This window comes from Lycorma delicatula, chromosome 1 (assembly GCF_047948215.1).
Source record: "Lycorma delicatula isolate Av1 chromosome 1, ASM4794821v1, whole genome shotgun sequence".
Lineage (NCBI taxonomy): Eukaryota > Metazoa > Arthropoda > Insecta > Hemiptera > Fulgoridae > Lycorma > Lycorma delicatula.
Window position 1 is genome coordinate 321,911,401 of NC_134455.1, and position 22,254 is coordinate 321,933,654.

Below are 22,254 nucleotides of genomic sequence, written 5' to 3' on the forward strand. Positions count from 1 at the left end.
AATTTTTGCACATATGTACGTAGCAAGGGAATAAAATAAAAAATGAATAAAAATACAATACCTTAGCTACAAAATGCAGTATTTATTTTCCAATATAATCCCCGTTTACACTGATACACTTTTCCCAAAGTGTAATAAATTTTTGCATTGTCACTGAAAAATTCTGGCGGTCTTTCTCAGATTCAAGTGGCCACAGCTTCCTTCACCTCATCATCGGTGGTCTAATGATTATCTTTGAGATCCTTCTTGAGATGAAAGAAGAAGTGGAAGTCGCACGGAACCAAATTTGGCGAGTGTGGCGGATGCGGAATAGGATCAAACTTCAACTTGCAGAGAGCTATTAGAGAGTTTGCACAGTAATTGTCATGCACAGATTTTACGGTAGCCCAATTGCTCAACAATATGGCCCACTCATTCTTTAGATACGCCTAACTGAATAGCAATGCATTGTTGGGTGTTTTGCCGGTCAGTTTGAAGCAAATCATCCACCTCCTTTCGATGTTCTTGTCAGACACAGAAACTAGTCATCCGCTGTGAGATTCATCATCAATTGTCACTTTGCCAACTTCAAATATGTGGTATTTTAACGCTCACCTACTTACAGTATTCCTGTCAACAGTTTCACTACCGTAAACTGCTTTTTAAAAATGAAAAATGTTCTAAGGAATCATTTTCTGCTGTTAAAAATTTGATCACTGCACTGTGTTTTAACCATGTTGACATATTGGCCATACTTGACTCCATTTTACCTGCTACTGAAAACAAACCAGTAAACGGATTTCATCGCATTATTGCAGGTTTGTAGAGGGGGGTTTTAGCTGTCATATACTGCCACGTCCAACTCAATAGTACCTTTTCTCTCCGTGTAGCACGCTAGCATGCAAAATTTATCAGCTAAATCTTGTGTATATTTATAGCATATCTAGCTTGAAAATTAACTCATAAAAGATATCTCCTCCTTAATAGTAATAAAGTTATAGAGAGTAAAAATGTAGTAGTACATTGAAAGATAATTAGAAGCTCCATAACTGGCCACTGTTGATGGGGACTCTTGGAAAGAGACATAATTAAGAAACTGCTTGGTGACATTCCTATGAGAGATAAACAAATGAATACAAATTGCGAGATTGAGATAGACAAATTGCAGCAGTGAAGTTTTATTTTGTCTCGATATTACTGAATTGCTATGTGGGAAAATTGCTGTTGAGTTCCCTCCACAAGAAGTTAACTGTAGTGTGTCAAATCTCCCATAAGAAACGAGATGACCTGCTGATTGGTATCCTGACTAGTACAGTCACTTAGCTTGTCTAAAGTGGCTTAAAATGTGTTATGTACTTTAAAAGTCAGATTATATATATCCCTCATATTTTTTTTACATCAAGATACAGTAAAGATGTGTAATAAAAAATTTAATTGGTCAATGTAGTTTGACTAACAAAGAGAAGTGTCATAATAATCATGGAAAAATTTGCTGAAATTTGTGATTATCCTCATTATTGAGAGGAGAAGATTCATTTAAAGATCTGTACCAACAAAGGCTACAGTTTCTGCTGCTCAGTTTTATAAACCATATAATCTTAGAATTCAGTACAGCCAAATCTAGTTAACCAAAAAATCCAGTACAACCAAAAAAAAGTAGTGATACTTTTAGTATACTAAAAGGAATTGTGCAAAGGTTAAAACTCAGGTCCAAAAACTGCTCTAAAACAGGTCTTCTGCCAAGATCCTGTTCTGAAACTCTTCTCCTTTAGTTCGATCAGTCTCATTTGATGAAATTAAGAAAATACTGAAATTTGTGTTATCCTCAGTGGATCCCATTATTTGAATTGAGAAAAAGAAACATTGCCAAATGAAAAGAATCATTCATTGCAATTACAAAGGAATATATATTTTTATCTTGAAGATCTTATGCCACAAGATTTTGAACCTTCCAATTGTAAGTATTTGGGAAACTAATTTACAGTTATTTGATCAAATCTCCTTTAGTTTTGGATAGTTTTGTACTGTGGGCTCAAGTGGTGTATATTATTAATATATAATTTTGATTTTCTGCCACTTCAGAAGCATCTTTTGATAATGGCTATAATTATAATGATATATTCCATATTTATAACTATCCCAGAAAATAAACATTGATAGTCTTGAACTCAATGACATATTGTCTCAAGCACTATCTCCTTTAATAGTAGATTTCAACAGTACCACATGTCATGAAAGGTTGGTGTTCTCCCATGGTCATGTAGTCGATAGAATACATAGTGACTTAGATCTGTATCTGTGGAGTAATGAACCTCCATTGTTTTCTTTTGTATCTCAGTATTATGCTACCGTTCTGTATTTGGCATACTCTGCTGCCAAAGATGTGTATGAAAGTGTTTATAAGCCATTTTACAATAGAATTCTTATTGGTTCATGTGAATAATGAATTCCTATAAGGTGGCTATCCAGAAAATGCCTACTGAATTTTCAAAATATGTGAATAAAGTACTGATACATACATCTATTACTATTGAGACATAATGCTTTTATCAGATACAATTTGAATCCACTGTGACATTTACCTCACAATCATCTGTGAAACTGCATATTTATTGTGAGACTATATTACTCTGTATTTTGGTGGAACTAAGATTGTCAAACAGCAGTGTCACCTAAAGACCTGTGTTAATTTTTTAAATCAATATCGCTGAGCACAAATACAATAGGAGCACAAAACTTCACAATAGAGCATCACATTGACAGTTTGACCAAGAGGAACAAATTCCTTATGGATAATGCCTTTGATGTCGAAAAAACAATCATCAAGGACTTCACGTTGCTGCGAACTTGGCGTGCTTTTTTTGGCCGCGGTGAACTTGGCGACTTCCACTGCAACGACTGCTGCTTAGTTTCAGGGTCATACCCGTACACCCATGTCTCATCACCGGTTATGATGTTGGAGATGAAGTTAGGGTCATCTCTTGCTGAATTTTTCAATTCACTACAAACAACTATGCGATTTTGTTTCTGGTCGCTGTTCAACAGTCTCGGTACGAATTTTGCAGTAATTCGTCTCATGTTCAAATTGTCCGACAAGATGCATTGCATGGACCCATATGACATTTGTACGATTGCACAAACATCATGGATTGTTTGTCTACGATCTGCAACAATAGCCTCTTGCACTTCGTGATGTTTTCCGGTGTTGTGCTTGTTGAGGTCTTCCTGAACGCTCATCGTCAACGACTGTCGTTTGTCCATCTTTGAATCATTTGTACCACAAAAAAGTTTTACTTTTACTCATAGCATTGTCACCAAATGCTTCCACAAGCATGCGATGGGTTTCTGCACCAGTTTTTTTTAATTTTTTAAGTTTTTTTTAAGATTTTTTGGGTAGCACCTCATAATATTGAGCTTTAGAAGTGCTTTTACAGAAATTTGTTGGAACAGTGCCTCATTAACTCTAATATTTTATCCAAGATGACAATATATTATAAAAAAAGAAAAGAGGATTGAAAGAAATATCTCCTCTGAAAATACAGCTGCAGTTTTCTGTTGCTTTTAGCTGCATAGTGCTGAAATTCAATGTTTTTGTTGAAAAAGCCCTAATGCGTCCTTTAGGTAATCATTTCTTAATATGGATTTGCCTATGAAATACTTGCAAGCTGTCTTGCTACTAACAAGATAACATGGTGATTCCTTGGATGTAAGTAAAACCATTAATACTCTTCTTTTTTTTTTTATTCAAATGTATGAAAGTTTTCTAGGGCTCAATGAAAATATAAAATTCTTGTAAAGTTATATTATATGAATATTTATTTGCATTACTTTGGATTTTTTAAAGTACTTCATTATGTTTTATTTAATTTAAAAAAAAAGTAACTTAAATCTCAATTATTAATTAATATTTCATAATAAAAATGTGGAAGGTATTATAAATGTTTGCTTGGTTTTGGTAAAACATTAAGAAATAACATTTTTACTTAATTTTTTTTTCTTTTAGGGAAATGATGATTTGAGGCAAGATGCTGTTATGATGCAGGTGTTTACCATACTGAATTCTTTATTGCAAAAAAATAAACGCACTAATCAACGTAAACTTGTTATAAGAACTTATAAGGTAATAATCATTAATGAGTTTATTGTAACATTCATATTTTGCTTATTAAACTGGATCGTTGTACCATGCAAACCTATCTCACCATTGTTTCTGTCACTCATACTTATTTTATATTCATTGTTAGTGTTTTATACTATTTTCAGCATCAAAAGAATGCTTGAGAAAGATCTGATACTGAAACATATCTCTTGATAGTTACATTTACAAATCTCAGCAACCTTTTATTATTACTGACTTTCTTATCACATTCAAGTCTTATATAAAAACACTGAACTTGAGCTTCAGTGATACACCATAATATACTGTAAACTTGAGATTTCACAAAGAAGATTTATTTATATTTTTGACTTAATGAGAAAGGTGAACATTCATGCTGCGGTACTGTATATATATTCTTTTCGTTATGTTTTGGTTTGATGTGAACTGTAAATAAACTAAATAAATTAACAATTAAGGTCCCAATCTTTGTGACAAGATAACACCCAAGTGGTCCCCAACCACCTGGGTAACTCAAACTCCCCCCCCCCCAAAACGATGGGGAATCTTCTTCTTTAAGACTTTGGGGGTTGGCGTCCCCACGGACCTAGCCTCTGCAGCTTTTCTTCCCACTATACAGTGAACTGCAGAACACTTTACATTATACACATATACTTCACCAAGAACACTACATAAATTACAATATACACAATTACACAACAACATCCTACACTGATATTTCTTGCATTTACACTCAGTGGTGTTGGTGACATCTTACGAAACACAACCAAACCCAAGGTGGGAACAAATCGTGCCGATGGGTGAATGGGTACGTAGAGAGTCTCGAACGATGTTCTCTGGGCACCAGGGCGAACCCAGTTGTATTTAGCTCTAGCTCCAGTATGCGTGCGCTCTGCTGGAGTGGTCCATTTTTCACCGGTACTCGTGGGACCAAAATTTCAGTTCCAATAATAAATACAATGATGGTTGGTGGTCCATCTGAAAAAACCACCAAATCTAGTCTTGTGAAGAGACCTTGGTCAGCTTTGTCTGATGAGGATAAAAGTCCTACTGAAGAGAACTGCAAATCATTAGACTTGAATTCTAAAAATATTAGACTCATTGTTCTCTGAAATAGTCAGGAAGGTGGCTCCCTCCAAAAGGTTTCACCTTTCTTAATAACAAAACTATAACAGGTGCAAGTGGTTCCCGAAGAACATCAGGAAATTACATAACAGATCGATTCTGATCGAAAAATTCAACGATGAACAGAGTCGATCTATCTAACGTCTCCGTAATATGGGTGGTATAAATATTAGTGCAGAATACCACAAAACGTTAAATACGAGCCGGGGAGTAATTTTTTGTTGAGACCTTTTAGATATAGATATCAGTGGAATAGTTGATGAGCTTCGCCACCAAGATGTTGCTGAAATGAAGTGTATAATGAAATGACAGAGCGAAACAGAAGAACCGACACCGTCTCTTATACTGACATTCAATTTCCCTGTTTCACCAGAGAAGATTAAAGTGAAGTTACCTCTCGGTTCAGGTACGACCATTCATACCCAACCCACGGCAATGTTTCAGATGCCAAGGATATAGTCACACTACAACATCTTGCTCAAAAACGGAGATCTGTGCTCGATGTGCTAAAGAAGGTCACAATGACACTAACTGCGAAGAAGGTGAAAAATGTGCGAACTGCAATGGTTCACATACAGCCCGCTCCCGAGGTTGCCCAACCTTTAAAGAAGAAAAGGCAATTCTCAAGATCTGTACTGATCAGAAGCTATATTTCCCGGCTGCACACAGGGAATATAAAAAGATAAATAATTCACGGAACCTGGTTAAACCAGATGTATCTTTTGCCACCGCTACATCGAAACAAACTCCTACAAATGTTAGTAATCAGCAGTGCGGATCCTGCAATGAACTTAAAAAACTTGTTCAGATTCTTTTGTCGCAGTTAGTGAATCCAACAGTGTGATCCCTACAAAAGTTCCTGTTCCCAAAGTCTTACTGTTACGTGCAGGGATTATCACAGCTGGCAGTAAGCCACCTAATAAGCTTCCCGTAAAGGGAACCCACATAATCACCCCCTCTGGGATGTCAACTTCGGCATCTCATTCTAATAAATCTCCTCCACCATCACCTCATATACTGGAGGATATGGTTGAAGAACCACCCGACCCCAGGGCATCGGAGTTCTTAAAATACAAAAAAGAAAAACCGAATCACTTACAACTAAATTTTATATAGTTTCCTGAATTTATTTTTTTACACTTATGAACATTATTCAGTGGAATGTTAGAGGTCTTCAGTCCCGCATTGAAGATATTAGAGTACTGGCGCGCATACATGATATCCACTAATCATGTGTTTCCAAGAAAATCACCTTCTACAACATGACCCAATAACACTCAGAGGATACTTCTGTGAGAGATACGACTGTCTAGTAGACAGTAGAGAGAGTGGTGGAGTGGCTATTTTCATGAAGAATGGGGTGTTGGCTACAAGGATTCAACTAACCACTCTCATTCCTGCTGTTGCACTAAAGGTCTTTATCCCCTTCAAATTGCATATCTGCAATCTGTATCTCTCACCGAACACTGAGTTTAGTGCTTTAGATGTCTCAAATCTCCTCACGCAAATAGTAGTAGTGTTTATCATACCTCCATCGTTAATAGTAGGAGACTTCAATGCCCACCATATTTCCCGGGGCTCAACCTTCTGGTCCACTCAAGGAAATATGATAAACAGAGTGAGACAAGACTTGGACCTTTGTCTACTGAATAGTGGATCACACATATTTATGTCCTTATCATCTGATACTGTATCTAACATTGATCTCTCCATATGCTCACCAAATTTACTCCCTCATCTTAAGTGGTCTGTTTGTGATGACTTTCACGGTAGTGATCGCAGACCAATTATTATTGGTTTCGGTGTAGACTGCGAGATTAAAAGAAAGCCACGGAGATGGATTGTTGAAAAGGCGTATTGGAATGGATACCATAAAGCATTGCAATCACATTATGATAATGGTGCGAACATCCTTGACCAATATTCCTCTTTTACGTCCATGATACTTGAAAATGCCAACAGATATATCCCACAAACATTGAGTAATCCTAGACATCCTTACGTTCCATGGTGGAATGATGATTGCAAATATGCTATTGTGCTCCGTGCAATTTTCAGATCACCAAAACAATCTATTCTCAGTCTGATTGATGAAGGAGAACTCCTTTCATCACCTTCGGCTGTGGCAAATACTCTAGCAAAATCTTTCCGCTCAGTGTCTCTCACTTCATCGTATAATAACGATTTTCAAAGGTACAAGACACAGATAGAAGTATTATCTTTAAACATTGGTGATTCGGTTGGTGAATTAAACACCCGATTCATATTTAAGGAATTGTTACATGTACTTAAAAACTCACGTGACACTTCCCCTGGACCGGACAACATTCGCCTTGCCATGCTTTCACACCTTCCTAATTCGGCACTATAACATCTTTTAAATATTTACAACGGTTTATTCGCCGAACAAGTCTTCCCACCTGGCTGGTCAGAAGCATTTATTATACCAGTACTAAAACGTGGTAAAGACAAAACCAACCCCTCAAGCTAATGCCCTATTTCTTTAACATGTGTTTTGTGTAAAATAATGGAGAGAATAGTAAACCGCAAGCTTACATGGTACTTGGAGAGACATGGCTTTCTATCTCCAGAACAGTTTGGTTTTCGACAAGGGCGATTTTACATTGACCATTTAGTGTTAATGGAAACAGCCATACAAAACGCTTTCCTAAATCACCAGCACATCGTCACTATCTTCTGTGATATAAAAAAGGCTTATGACATGGCCTGGCGACTTGGTATTTTTAACACCCTCAAGAGATGGAGAATCAAGGGCAATATGCTTGCTTTTATACGGGGATTCTTAAATCACCGAACGTCTCGTGTTCGTGTGGGTGATTCGCTCTTAGATAGCGTCATCTTGGAGAATGGAGTGCCTCAAGGTAGTGTATTAAGTGCCACCTTATTTTCTGTAGCCATAAACAGTATTACCAATTGTGTGCAGGCTCCTGTCTCATGTTCTCTATTTGTTGACGATTTTGCTATTTACATTGCGAGCCGTTCAACACCCACAGCAGAGAGAATAATACAGAACACTATATCTCATCTTGAAGCTTAGTCCAGGATTACTGGTTTCACATTTTCATCCGAAAAAAATGTGTAGTCTTTTCTCGGCTACAAAACCCTTCTATTCCGCAAGTTTTACTGAACGGAGAGATTATTGCTATCTCTACTTATGTCAAGTTTTTAGGTTTATTTTTGATAGCCGTCTTACTTGCGTCAAACATATAAAAGAATTAAAAACAAAATGTTCCAAACTTTTAGATATGATGCGAATCCTTAGTAACACCAGCTGGGGAGCCGATCGGTCATGTATGATACGTATTTATATTCCTTTGTTCGTTCCAGTTTAGATTATGGTTGTGTCACCTACTCTTCAGCTCGTCAAACTGTGCTTAAGATGCTGGATGTTGTACATCATGCTTTCCTTCGGCTTGCCACAGCACGTTTAAGTCAAGCCCTGTCGCAAGGTTACTTGTAGATTGTGGTGAATCATCACTTTGGGATAGACGAGACCAGCTTTTATTATCTTATTTTGCTCATCTCAAAGGACAGCCAAATCATCCGGCTTTTGACTCAGTCCTTAAAAATCCTAATTTAGGAAAGTATGAGGACCGTCCACATTGTATTGCACCTGTAGGTGTCCGTACCCAACGTCTGCTGCAGCATATAAATGTTGACACACCGCCATCCTTTCCATCATATATGTGCTCATATCCTCCGTGGGGAATAAACCTTATAAATTTTACTTTTGACCTTATGACATACAATAAACAAGCAACACTATCTACTGTGTTCCAGCAAATGTTTCAGAGTGTTCCCTCTAAGATGAACCCAGACGTGGTGGTATACACTGATGGATCGAAACAAAACGATATCATTGGTTGTGCATTTGTTGTCAATGAAAGAACTTATATGTTTGGTCTACCTGGTATTATGAGTGTGTTTACCGCTGAACTATGCGCTATAAATAAGGCTCTAAATATCATTAACCCTAAATATAGAAACATTCTTATTTGCAGTGACTCGTGTAGTGCTCTCCAAGCCTAAAAAAACTTTTATTCCAAACATCCTATCGTCATTGAAATTTTCAACGCAATTGCTGAGTTGAATAATCGCAACACAGAAGTAAGTTTTTGCTGGGTCTCTAGCCACGTAGGGATTCCAGGTAATGAACATGCAAATTCCGCTGCCAAAAAAGCATGTAATCATAATCAGCCTTCTTTCACCACCCGAGTTGCTACTTTTGATTTTATTAATTATGTAAAACAATCACTAAGAGCAAAGTGGCAAGGTGACTGGACGGCATACATTGATAATAAACTCCGGCAGATTAAAGATTCTGTGTTGCCACGGGATTCGGCGGAAAAACTCGACATGAGGAAGGAGTCCCCTGTCGATTGCGGATATGACATATGAGGGTCACACACGAGTACCTGATGTCAGGAGGACACACACCCCTCTGTGCATGATGCAACTGCCACATGACTGTGTACCACATACTCCTGGATCGCATATGTTATGCGGCGTTGCGTCTTAAATTTAATCTACACAGAAACATCCATGGTGTCTTGTGCAATGATAATAAAATTTTAACCGGATGTTTCTATTTTTGCGTAGTGCTGGGTTAATACAAAAAATGTAATATTGTTGCGTGTATTTTTTAATGCTGGAAGAGTTTTTAATAAGTTTGTTTTTTTATTATATTTTTACTTTTAATTTGTTTGGTTCTGTGTTTTTGATATTATCCGATTAGGGAGCCTTTTACACTCCCTATCAGAATTTATTAAATTTTATATAGTTATTTTTACTTTACTTTTATGTTTTAAAGACTCTGTCTGTGATATTAGTTGTAAGATTTTAGTGAATTTAGTTTTAAGTTTTATTTCCCTTTTTTAATTTTTGTTTTTAACCTAGTTTTAATTATATAATTTGTTTTAGTTTTATTTAATTTTGTTATTTTAGTTTTTAACTTAGTTTTAAGTTTTATGTTACATCCTTTATGGTTTTGTACACCCATCTCGGACTTTGTAAAATTCTATTTACTTTTGATTTTATTTGTGATATTAGTTGTAAGTTTTATTCATCTTTTAGATTAGTTTTAATTTCTTTAATTTTTATATTAAAAAAAAAGATTCCGGGCGATGATAACGCACAGATGTTTTTCGCCCTCAAAAAAAAAAACAAAAAAAAACTCAAACTCCCCATCCTACATGTCCTCTGCAACTCACTGAAGAATTAAATATTTCATGAAGTTCTTCACAATTGACATTTGGCCCAGCTTTTCCAGTTAACATTTAAATCTAAAATAGACTCGATATCCCCAAACTGTCTTAGTACCTCTAATCGTCTTTCATCATACTAATTACAGACATATAAAACATGAAAGGCATCATCTGATGTGCCACACTACGGACACAGACTCGAATCAGCCAGGCCGAAACAAGCCAGCCTATCCCTAAAAGTACCATGGCTCAAAAGAAACTGAATTATATACTTGTTAGGAGACACCCAAGAGGCATCCCGCAGATTCCTCACATTAGGGAAAAGACCATGCATGTAATGCCCATGAGTCATCTCATCCCACCTAGTCTGCCACAATTGAAATCCATCATTCTCAGTCACTAATTCTAGCAGAAGTTAGTTGACCCAACTTCTTGATGATATAGCATTGTTGACGCTCAAGCACAAGAACATACACCAGGACAGCCGCATGAGAAATTGTACGGTAACTACCTGTCACCATTAACAACAAAAAGCACTGAGCCCTCAACAAAATGTCCCTATAGGTTTTAAATTTTAGCCTATCCACCCAAACAGGTGCAGCATACAATATAATTGCCTCACACACACTATTATAGAGGATACTCATAGTCTTAAAATTCAGACCCCAATCCGGATTAACCACACATCAAATACCAAAGAAGGCACTGCTGGCCTTCATACTGGCGACATATTCTAAATGCTCCTTAAAACAAAAATTTTCATAAGGAGCACCCAAGGTTCCTCCAGTTAAATTTAGATGTACTGAATTCAATGGCCTAACATTGAAACACAGACACACTACGTAATAGCCAGACAACCCTTCAGCAGCATCATCTTTGTTTTATCCAGGCTGAATGCCATCTTATGTTGACAGCCCCACAGCTCAAGTATCCTGCATACCTGAGAGGCTGGGCATTCAACCTCATTCCGCAAACATCCTTCAACCAGCAGCCACCAGGCAACCTCAGCCGCATCAAAGAATCAAACTCCACAACCCACAATAAGGGGCCCAGCACACTGTCTTGGAAACAACCCTTAGACAGTGTTTTCACTTTGTGGCCACCATCACAAAGTAGAACATCTCAATGCCCAAAGTAGCTATGCAATACCTGCATGTTATTTTTGATGCAGCCACATCTGTAATTGTAAGCAGAAGGCCACCATAGATTGTTAAATGCCCTGGATATGTCAAGTAAAATCCAAGACATACCCAAAACTACTATTCTTGACAATATTTGACAAAACTCATAAAATATCTTTCATCCCCTTACTAGGACGAAAGCCATACTGATCCTACATCAATAATCCTTGCGACAACAACCTCTCATTAATACGCAAATATGGTATCTTCTCAGAGACCTTACCAGTAACCAGCAATAATGTAAGAGGCCGATATGAGAAACTAACAATGGGATCCTTGCCACCACCCTTAAAAAACAGTTTAACTATTCCCTTTTTTCAACAAATTGGAAAATAGCCTGCAAGTAATATTTTGTTAAATACTTTAGTGAATATTCCCACTAACATTTACTGAACAAACAAGGAACTCCACCGACATTCCATCAAAGTCAGGAGCTTTACCTCTGCAAAAGCTACAGATTATCTTACACACCTTCACCTCACTAACTTCTGAAGACAAAACATCCACACGATGAGAAGCAACATCATTTCGAACACAATGATGATAAACAGTTTCTACAGCCAAATCATTGTCTGGCAAAAGATCATCTAACAAATAGGATCTCAGCTTTATCCGAGATGTCACCTTTCCTGGTCGAGAGAACGGACAGAAGAATTTCCTTCTTTCATTTATGCCCTAGCACTCTGTAAACAACACCCCACGGGTCTTTGTTACTTTGTTCCTGAACAATGGAATACCAAGAATCAAGTTTGGTGTGCCTTACCTTGTGATAATAACAACATCTGAACTCTCTACATATTGACACCAAATCTGCTTGCCACTTGGGGTCACTCTCAATTTCAGAGGACTTCCGTAAATGGAGAAGAGATGACTTCAGCTCAATAAGTTCCTGGAGTAATCCTCTCCCAACCTGAACTTCAGGGAATGGAACGCTCAGCGACATTGATGATAGCCACAGATAACCGACCTGCCAGGTCCTCAAGATCAAGACCACTAGACCCGTGTCCAATACACGGAGGCTGGCCGAAAGAATTGTGACATACCTCTACCAATTGGCTTTCCTGTGTAGAAAACACTCTAGCTGAACTGGGAAATTACACTTATAGCCATCACTTAGGCCACCAGTGATCTCGAAGGCAATAAGTTGATGCTCGCTAGATCAATCATCAACAACCTTCCAACCACAGAGACATGTGGAAATGTATCTTCCAACTGTGAATCAATATTGGTGCCAGGAAATTGCCTCCTACCTCCACCATACCAGTGTATGTTGGCAGGTCACCAGAAACATTAAAAACTTTTAAGTCATTATGGATGACAAAACCTTCAACCATTTCACCATTATAATCGGCATAATCAATATGCCACGTAAGAGATTTAGCATTAACATTGGCACAATAACAATAGAATTATGCTCTAGAACTGAAAAGTTTTCTCCCAGATCTCAAGATGACACTCAGCAGGGTCCCGATACTGGAAATAAGAACTTACAGTACGTAGATGTATGTTCTGAATATCAACTCTAACAACAACATGATGATTGGTAGAGAGCTGCTATAACAACACAACTTATTTCTCTTCTGCACAAAACAGTGGACATGCTGCTGTCAAAACCACAATAAAAATCGCTTCCATCCCACAAAACCTGACAGGTCACCAGTTGTAATATACAGATACTGCAACAAAACAATATCTAGCTTAAAACGTAAGGCCACTTCAGCTAACTAGATTTGAACAATACAAGCACTCTGTGCATTCAACTGACTGAAGCTAATCATCAAGAGAATTAAAATATATCTCAACAGCTCTTAAATATGATCCACACTCCTTGCCATCAATAGGTTGCTATGATCTTTCCACAACTTTTTTCAATTTATACAGGATGGAGAATCAGCCTTTCTGGAACAGTCCTCGTGCTTATGTTCCTTCTCACAGCTGTGGGCACAGATAATGGGCAGATCTCAGAACTTAGCCCTGTGACCATACCGACAACACTTAAAATACACTGAACATCGAAATACCCCTTGACTTTGCAAAAAGCAAAATCGATGAACAGCCTCTCTTCAGCGAGGAAGGTCTTCAACAATGAAGGACCCACCTCAAACACCCCATGGTAGCACTCAGCATTGCGCCTACTGATTTTAAGTAAAACCTGACTCAGACATAAATGCAGTCTCATCCAACTGGGTGTTCTGCTCTCTAATGATTGTCATCACCTCATCCTTAGCTAGATGCCAGTCAGTATCATGAACTATAATTCTCAGACACCCCTTTCTTTTTGAATCGGCTCTCATGTCGCTTTTCTCGACCTTTAATGAGTCTGATATAATTTTGACTGTCTTGTTATCAGCCACCACAACAAGCCCCATCTTAGTTTCTCTTATGTTTTGAATTCTCAGATTCAACCTCTTTGATCAAAGAATGACTTGAAATCATCCCTCATCTCTTTACTTGTTTTGGTTTGTCCCTCTTCATATTAACGAACAGGACCTCCGGTGGCTTTCGAGACAAACTAGCCTCTGGCTTGTCATTGATAACTTCTGCATAATGTTTCTGCTGAGCCTTAGGAAGCTCAGTAACCAACACTTGTATCCTTCCAACCGTGCAGACATAAAAACCTTGAATTCTTTCAATTTTGACCTTAAAATAGTTTAGGCACTTCTGGGATTCTCCAGAAAGGCCATCAACTACTCAAACTGCATACTAAAAACCCTCATCAAAGGCATGGAGCTACAGGCTTAGCTTTTAATTTCAGAAAATCAGCCATAACATCTTCCTTTACCTGGATGGTAGTTCCTGCCTGACTTTCTTCATAACCAGAGGAGGCTGATGAATCATCAGTCCATACCTCAGCAACTTCAACAGCCCTAACCTGCTTGAGTTGCTTCTTAGATTTGCCTTCCAGCATTGCCACCTCAACAAATGAAAATCTAAAGAAGCTCGCTATCTATCTATTAACTCATGGGCACACCCAAAAATGTGAAAACTACTCGCAGCAAGCTATGGATAGCTGGAGTCCTATAAATCCTCCTGTCATGCACCTCTTAGTTGCTGTTGGATTGGCTGCGCAAGAACTTGGCTGAGTAAGTATCACGCAATACCACAGATTATAGCATGCACCCAAGGGTTGTAAGTAGACCAACAGTTGTTGCCACTCCTTCAGCACGCACCCTTCAGAACCTGAACAACAAATAACTTTGAAGGGCCCTCATTGAGGTAGGTGCACGTCCAAACCTAACCCAGTTGCTAATCAGTGGAGAATATCAAATGATGAGTCTTGTTCAGTTAGTGAAATACAGATGTCACAATACTTAAGGCTAACACAATGTTCAATACTAGTGGCAGTACTGATTTTGTATATGAGTGGTCTTCTCTTCCAGTTTTTCATTCTCTTTTCTTCATTTTTCCAACCTTTGATAGACCCAGCATGATGATTATTTCGTACTGTATCCATCAAAACCACATGGAAAATTCTGAAAAATAAAAAATTGAGTTCATTCTATTTAGTTAAAATATATTACTAGTCAAATCATGTATTAAAATTAAACATTAAATATACCTTCAGTCAAATGATTGCCGCCACTTTCTTCCTATAAAATGAACATCACCTCTTAAACCCCAATGGTCCAAGATAAATTAAAATTAACATCTACTGAATGCGCTTTGAACAAGCTTGCCCTGTTGCCGAGATTTAAAGATTTCATTCAATAAGTTGATTACCCCTCACATTAGAAGATGTCGATCTCAATCGGCTGAAGGTGCCGTGCTTCGAACAGGCTCGCTAACCCCACCCAATTCTGACACGATGTTTTGAAATTTTGCAAACTTTTTATCACATGGTCGGTACGTGGTGTTCACATAATTTTTTTATGACCTTTGATCTGGTTTTTTTTTTGTTTGTGAAAAAGTCAGCAATTTTTAATCATGTGATCACTTTGGTGTCCAAAATCCAACATCTTTTCAGAAATGGCATTTTTGTACTACTTTTGTGCCATAATACAAGTTTTTGAAACAATACTTGAACAAAAAAGATGTCATTTTGTTTTTAATAAAAATGCTTCACATTTTATGTTTAAAAAACTAATTTAATAAAACTTGTAATTACAAAGATATTTATAACCGTATTTATTTGCAAATATTGACATTAACTTGAATAACAAAATTATAAATGCAACTCCATTCTTGAGAGATAAATCTTTATTTAAAACCACAAAAGATAGATAGTTAACAAACTGAAATGGGATGTACTATTTGTTCTGTTCATTTATTTTGATATACTAAATTAGTTGATGAAGTTTGTATACTACCTCCCCAGACATTCTATGTGTGCATATTGTAACATTAATTTATTGTAGCAGTTCAAAGTTAACATAACTCAAATTTTACAGGTTGTACCTATGTCACAGAGAAGTGGTGTAATTGAATGGTGTTTAAATGCACAAGAAGTTGGTCAATATCTAGTGGGTAGAAATAAAAAGGATGGTGCTCATTACCACTATCGACCAAATGATACACATCCAAGTATTTGTCGACAATATATGGTAAATAATAACTGTTTTTACATTACTGTTGTGAAGATATTTTTCTATATTAAAACATAATATGAATATTAACAATAAGTGTCTGCTTATCCAGCAATATCGTATGTGCCCAACATCTATATGTAGCACATCATTTTGTTTTAGTCACATTAAATTAAATTAGCAGCAATTTTTGTTCAAATAAAACAGGTTTAATTAAACCTTATTAGTCTTACAGATTTACTTGCAAACATTAATAAATGCACATCTCGATTCCCCCCCGAGGGGAGAAGATCCCACCTCGTAGCGTGTCCGGTCGCTACACCACCCCCTCCGTTCCTAGCCCGTAGTGGCTTTAACGGAGGACATCTTCTCGCCCTCAAACTGATTGCGCACCACAGCTTTCCCTTCAGGCCCCGAAGAGATGCCACTGAAGCAGATGCCCCAAGGGACATCTGCTTCGGTCTGCCCGAGAGAAGAGAACGAACGCCTACTCCCACACATCTCCATCGCGGAGTCCCGCGTTACATTCACCATCTTCATAACCGCCGTCGTAACACCACTGCCTACCACCGAAGCGGCACACAGCCACGTCCGGCCGACAGTGTCGTATGCTCACAAAACGCCCCCGTCGGAGCGCGACCGCACCCCCTGGGACAAGGAGAACCATGCCCGTTGGCAGCGGCCGCAACTCCGCGCCGACACCTTTATTCCAACTCAAAATAACACCTCTTAGATCTAACCGAGGCACGCTACCTTAAGCGCCTACCTTCGGCCAGTCAACTGCCCAGGCGGTCCCTAGCCACCCAGGTTCCTATCACCTACTAAATCCCTTCGGCAGTCCTGCTCAGGGCGAGGAAGCGAAGGAAGCCAGCAACTATTGACCATTCTCTACGAGTCCTCCAATTGACTCGTAGATCCAAAACGGAGTTTATTCTCTCGAGTTCCCTAGTAACTCTAGTATGCTCAGCTTCATACCTGAGACATATGTGTAGGACATGTTCCATGGAGTCATCGACCCTACAGTTCGGACAGAAGCCGGAATCGACCAACCTAAACCTAGCCAATTTATCCCTAAAGGCACTATGTCCGGAGAGAAAATGCGTCCTGTTCCAATTGGGGGATACCCAGCTAACCGCTCACAATTCTCTAACATTGGGAAATATACCATGCGTATAACGACCTGTTGAAGAATCGTTCCACCTATCTTGCCAAGAGTCAAAACCTTAGTCTTCGATCTCATGCATACGCCCTGAAGTAAGAAGGCCTTCCTTCTTTGCAACATACCGCTGGCTACGTTCTGTAGCCGAAATATCCAAAGGTTTGATGCCTGCGATCACAGTTACTGCCTCTCGCGAGACAGTCCTATAACAGCTGACAACCGCTAATAAAAGAAGACGATGGGCTCTTAATAGAATATCCCTATAACATTGGTACCGCATACGATGAGCCCAGACTGGCGCAGCGTACAACATGATGGCCTCGCAAACACCTTTGTAAAGAATCCGCATGGTACAGAAATTCAACCTCCAATCAGGATGGACTACTCTACGGACGCGGAAGAAAGCATCAACTGCCTTCTTCGCCACATACTGCAAGTGCTCCTTGAAGAGAAGCCTCTCATCAAGGATAACACCCAGATACTTTTGAAGAGTGACATACCTAATTGAACGGCCGTCCATCACAACCCGCAGGTGCCGAGTTGCAGCTAGCCGGCCCTTCAAAAACATCATAGTGGTTTTCTCCGCACTGAAAACCATCTTATGCTGAATACTCCACAACCGCAATACCCTACATGCCTGTGCCGCTCTAAGCTCAATCTCAGCATGCAAACTGCCCTCGACCAGCAGCAGCGCATCGTCGGCATAAGCCACGATGCGACAGCCACCGGGTAAACGCAGCCGCTTGAGAGAGTCGAATTCGATGGTCCAGACGAGTGGACCTAATACACTGCCCTGTGGACATCCTTTAGACAGGGTCTTTCCTACTTGCAAACTGCCGTCACGAAGGACAACAGTTCTATCGCTGAAGTAACTTGAGAGAGTGCTAATCTCATTCCGCGTGCAACCACGCTTCTGCAATTGAAACAAGGCTGAGGGCCACCACAAGTTATTAAATGCCCCGGATATGTCCAAGAAGACACAGAGTTCATATTTGCACTCGTAAATAAATGCACAATTAATAAATTGATTGGTATAGTGAGTGAACTTTGTATCAAATAAAATATATGAATTGTTTAAAACAACATATTTTACAGTTTGTCCAAGCCAAATTGGCGTATATCTGATGAATAGCATAGCTGTATATTTTGCTGCCTAACAAGCATGGGTTTATAATACTACCTGATTAAAGACAATACGTATATATTATGACTATTATTTATTCTAATTATGAACAAATTCACGTATTATAATTATTAGTTACTTATTTAATTCTGAGTTTATACATTATTAAATAAATAATTTATGTCTTTATTATATACTGAAATAGATATGTTGTACAATATTATGCAGACTAATCGGCTGTTACAGATTATTATTTAGGACTAAATGTATTTATTTATAGTTTTATAATTATATAAAATATCCAAGCCAAACATGCACAAGATTGATGTCTACTGTATATGCTATGCTCTTTGCACTTTGTTCAGGGATTGGCAAACAGCCATACGCTAGCCTAGGCTATGAGTCATATGTAAGAAAAATCCCTTTATTCAGGTTTGTGTAAATAATAATTGATGTGTCATTCTAATAATTCAAATGAGTAGGCTGCCAGCCCACAAGGCTTTTGTGATGGAGCATTTTTGGATGGTCCTTGACGTGATGCATACTCCACAGGTGCTCTTTCCCAAATACATGGAAAAAAGCCCGGCTACTGTTGATGTTCTCAAATATGGACCAATAAATTTGTTGGATGTCATGGGGAAACTATTAGAGAGGCTAGTGGTAGAATGAGTAAAGGCTGAAGACAGTGCGGCTGGTAATTTCTTCCCCAACCAGTTTGGGTTCGTGAGGGGGAGATCAACTATGGACGCTGTAAGGCATATCCTAGAGTAGGCCAGGGATCATACCAGTGGAATGATGAGGATGAGGAAGTTTCCCCTGATTGTGCTTTGGATGTCAGGAAAGCTTTCAATTCCTTACAGTGACCAGTAGTAATTGATGCACTCTGAAGAAAAGATATTAGTGAGTGTTTGATCCCCATAATAAATAATTATTTACATGATCATCATATGACTGTCCTGACAGAGGAAGGGCAGGAGGACTTTGAGGTGTATGGGAAGGTTTTACAGAGCTCAGTCCTGGGTCTACTTTTGCAGAACCTCATATGGGAGCCTACTTGAACTTGAGTCAGAGGGAGATGCACATATCATTGTATATCCCAATGACATAGCGGTGCTAGTCTTGGGCAGCAGAGAAGATGAGGTAGAGGAGGTAGCTACACATGCAATAGAGTAAGTAAGCGCCTGGCTCACTGAAATAAAAATGAGTCTGGCTCCATATAAGACTGCATGTCGTGATGATGGGCCGCATGAAGCTCTGGGATATAGAGATTGAGGTCAATGGAGTCAGGGTCGCTATCTTGGGGTGCATTAAGAAACCAACGTGTGCCTTGAAAGAAGCAGACACTTCAATGCTCACTTGAATAAGAACATTAAGAAAGCCGAGGGAGTTATGAGCAATCTACTTAACGTTATGAGAACCAGACAGGGCCCATGGCCTAAGATTAGACGAATAATCTTATTTAATTACACGGCAGGCGAAGCTGCAGTTAGAATATTTGTTAGTGACCCCAAAAGTCTCAAAAAGAACAGTTTAATGAATTACAGGTGAAATAGCTTCGAAAAAAAATTCATTTCTCCTCGCAAAGGAATGGGGTGCTCATGTTTGCACCTTACTCTTTATGCCATTCATCATGCATATGAAAAAATTGGCAGAAACATTAAATCTTTAAATTTGAAGCTATGACTTTCACATAATCTTACATATCACCATCAAAGTAAGTTGTCAAATTCATTGAGATAGTTCTAAAATTATTTTTTACCTTTTAGTGTGTTTAAGAATGGTGTTTTAACAATTTTTTTTTACAAATTTTTTGCAAGAATGGTTTTTAAAAACATTTTTTATATGTTTTTTATTTTCTACTTTTTAGTCTTTATAAATTTATACTTTACAACTGCGCTAGCACACAGGTTTGAGCGTATTTAGCGAAAGATTGCACTGATAAACATAATTTTTGTTCCTAACATGCAATACATGATTTTAATCTGTTTTTTGATGCTGAAAACGAATATGAACCCAAAATCATTTATATCACCCACCATCTTTGAAAATTTTTAAATTTTAATTAAGGATATTTTTTCATTTTTCAACATATAGTTAGTATTTTAAGCTCCTATATTGTATTTTGTTAGCTCATTTTTTATTGTTTAACTTTGTTAACATAATTTGTAAGCTATAAATAAACAATACTGGACAAAGAATTAAATCATATCATAGTCCCATACTATGACATCATATCTAATACTGAAGAGTGAGCCCTCATGGACAAGATTAATTATGTCTGCGCAGGTCAAAACGTGTAAACAAAGCTGTATTGTTTATATTAAGCACTGGATTTAGGAATGAATTAATTTTGTTCAGCCTTATTGCTGTCTTAAGTTTGTTAACAGTGCAGTGTCATAATGCTTCGAAATTGTGTAAATGATGTGGATGCCTTTTGTTATGTATGTGGAGAGTTTATCGTAAAATCAAATAGAAAAAACATTACACCTTCAATTAAAAAAGCATATCATTTGTACTTTCAGTGTAAAATTGGTGATCAGGATAAAACATGAGCTTCTTGTATAGTATGCACTAATTGTTCTGTATATTTGAGAATGGCTGAAAGGTACATGGAAGGCTTTGCTATCTTGCCATCTTGTCTGGAATTTCTAAAAAATGTCAACATATTGTAAAATATCCTTCCATTGCAATCTGCAATCAGGCCTGAACCTCACAGTGAAGTTATTCCAGTACCTGAGCTACCTGTGAATGTGTTTCGAAAGCAGTGATGAAGAATCAGGCAGTACTGAAGAAGACAATAATGATTTTGATTTTGAATTATATTCCAATAAGCCACATCTTAAATGACTTGGTTAGGGATTTAAATTTATCAAAAAATCTAGCTGAACTGTTACGATCAAGACTGCAAGGTTGGAATTTACTTCAAAAAAATACAAAAATTTCAAGCTTTCAAAGCTGACAAAAAGAACTTTCTCAGCACTTTATTGATGAAAATAATTTGGTTTATTGCACAAATACTGATGAGCTAATGTTGCACATAAGACAAGTTCATAAACCTGGGGACTGGTGCCTTTTCACAGATTTATCCAAGTGTATTTTAAAAGTGATTCTACTCCACAATGGTAACAAATATCCTTCGATATCAATCGCCTTTGGTATTAATTTAAAAGAGACATATGATGTGAAGAAAGACATTCTTGAAAAATAAATTATAAAAAGCATAGCTGAAACATATGTGGTGATTTGAAAATTATAGCAATTTTGTTAGGCATGCAGTTAGGCTACACTAAGTACATTTGTTTTCTTTGCAAATGAGACAGCCGAGCTAGGGATAAACAGTATGTTACCAAAGAGTGGAAGAAACAAGACAACTTAACTCCAAATAGGAAAAATATTCATGAGCTCTTTTACCCCCTCTCCGTATCAAGCTAGGACTAATGAAAAATTTTGTAAAAGCAGTGAAGAAGAATAGTCCCAGATTTTAGTACATTAGGCAGAAATTTCCGAATGTAAGTAAAGGAAAAATTAAAGAAGGAATATTTGTTGGTCCTCAGATAAAAGTTGGTCAAAGATGATGTATTCAACTCAGTGTTAAATAATGTAGAAAGTGCAACTTGAGCTTCATTTAAAGATGTTTGCAAAAATTTTCTTGGCAAAGAAAATTCTGACAATTACCACATATTGTTCATCGACTTCTTACTTCATACAGAACTATGTTATGTAATATGTCTGAAAATACATTTCCTCCACTCGCATCTGGATTTTTTCCCAGACAACTTCAGAGACTTAAGTAATGAACACTGTGAACGTTTCCACCAAGAC

At 37.8% G+C, this 22,254-nt stretch overlaps 1 protein-coding gene across 1 annotated transcript in view; it reads left to right on the plus strand.

Annotated features, from left to right (window-relative positions):
* The window catches only part of tefu (Serine/threonine-protein kinase tefu), a 297,692-nt gene that overhangs the window by 249,274 nt on the left and 26,164 nt on the right, over nucleotides 1–22,254 (plus strand). The window contains exons 48-49 of the mRNA XM_075382004.1: nucleotides 3,983–4,099; nucleotides 16,016–16,168. Coding sequence (XP_075238119.1) covers nucleotides 3,983–4,099; nucleotides 16,016–16,168 — 270 coding nt within the window. The remainder of the gene's footprint in view (nucleotides 1–3,982; nucleotides 4,100–16,015; nucleotides 16,169–22,254) is intronic.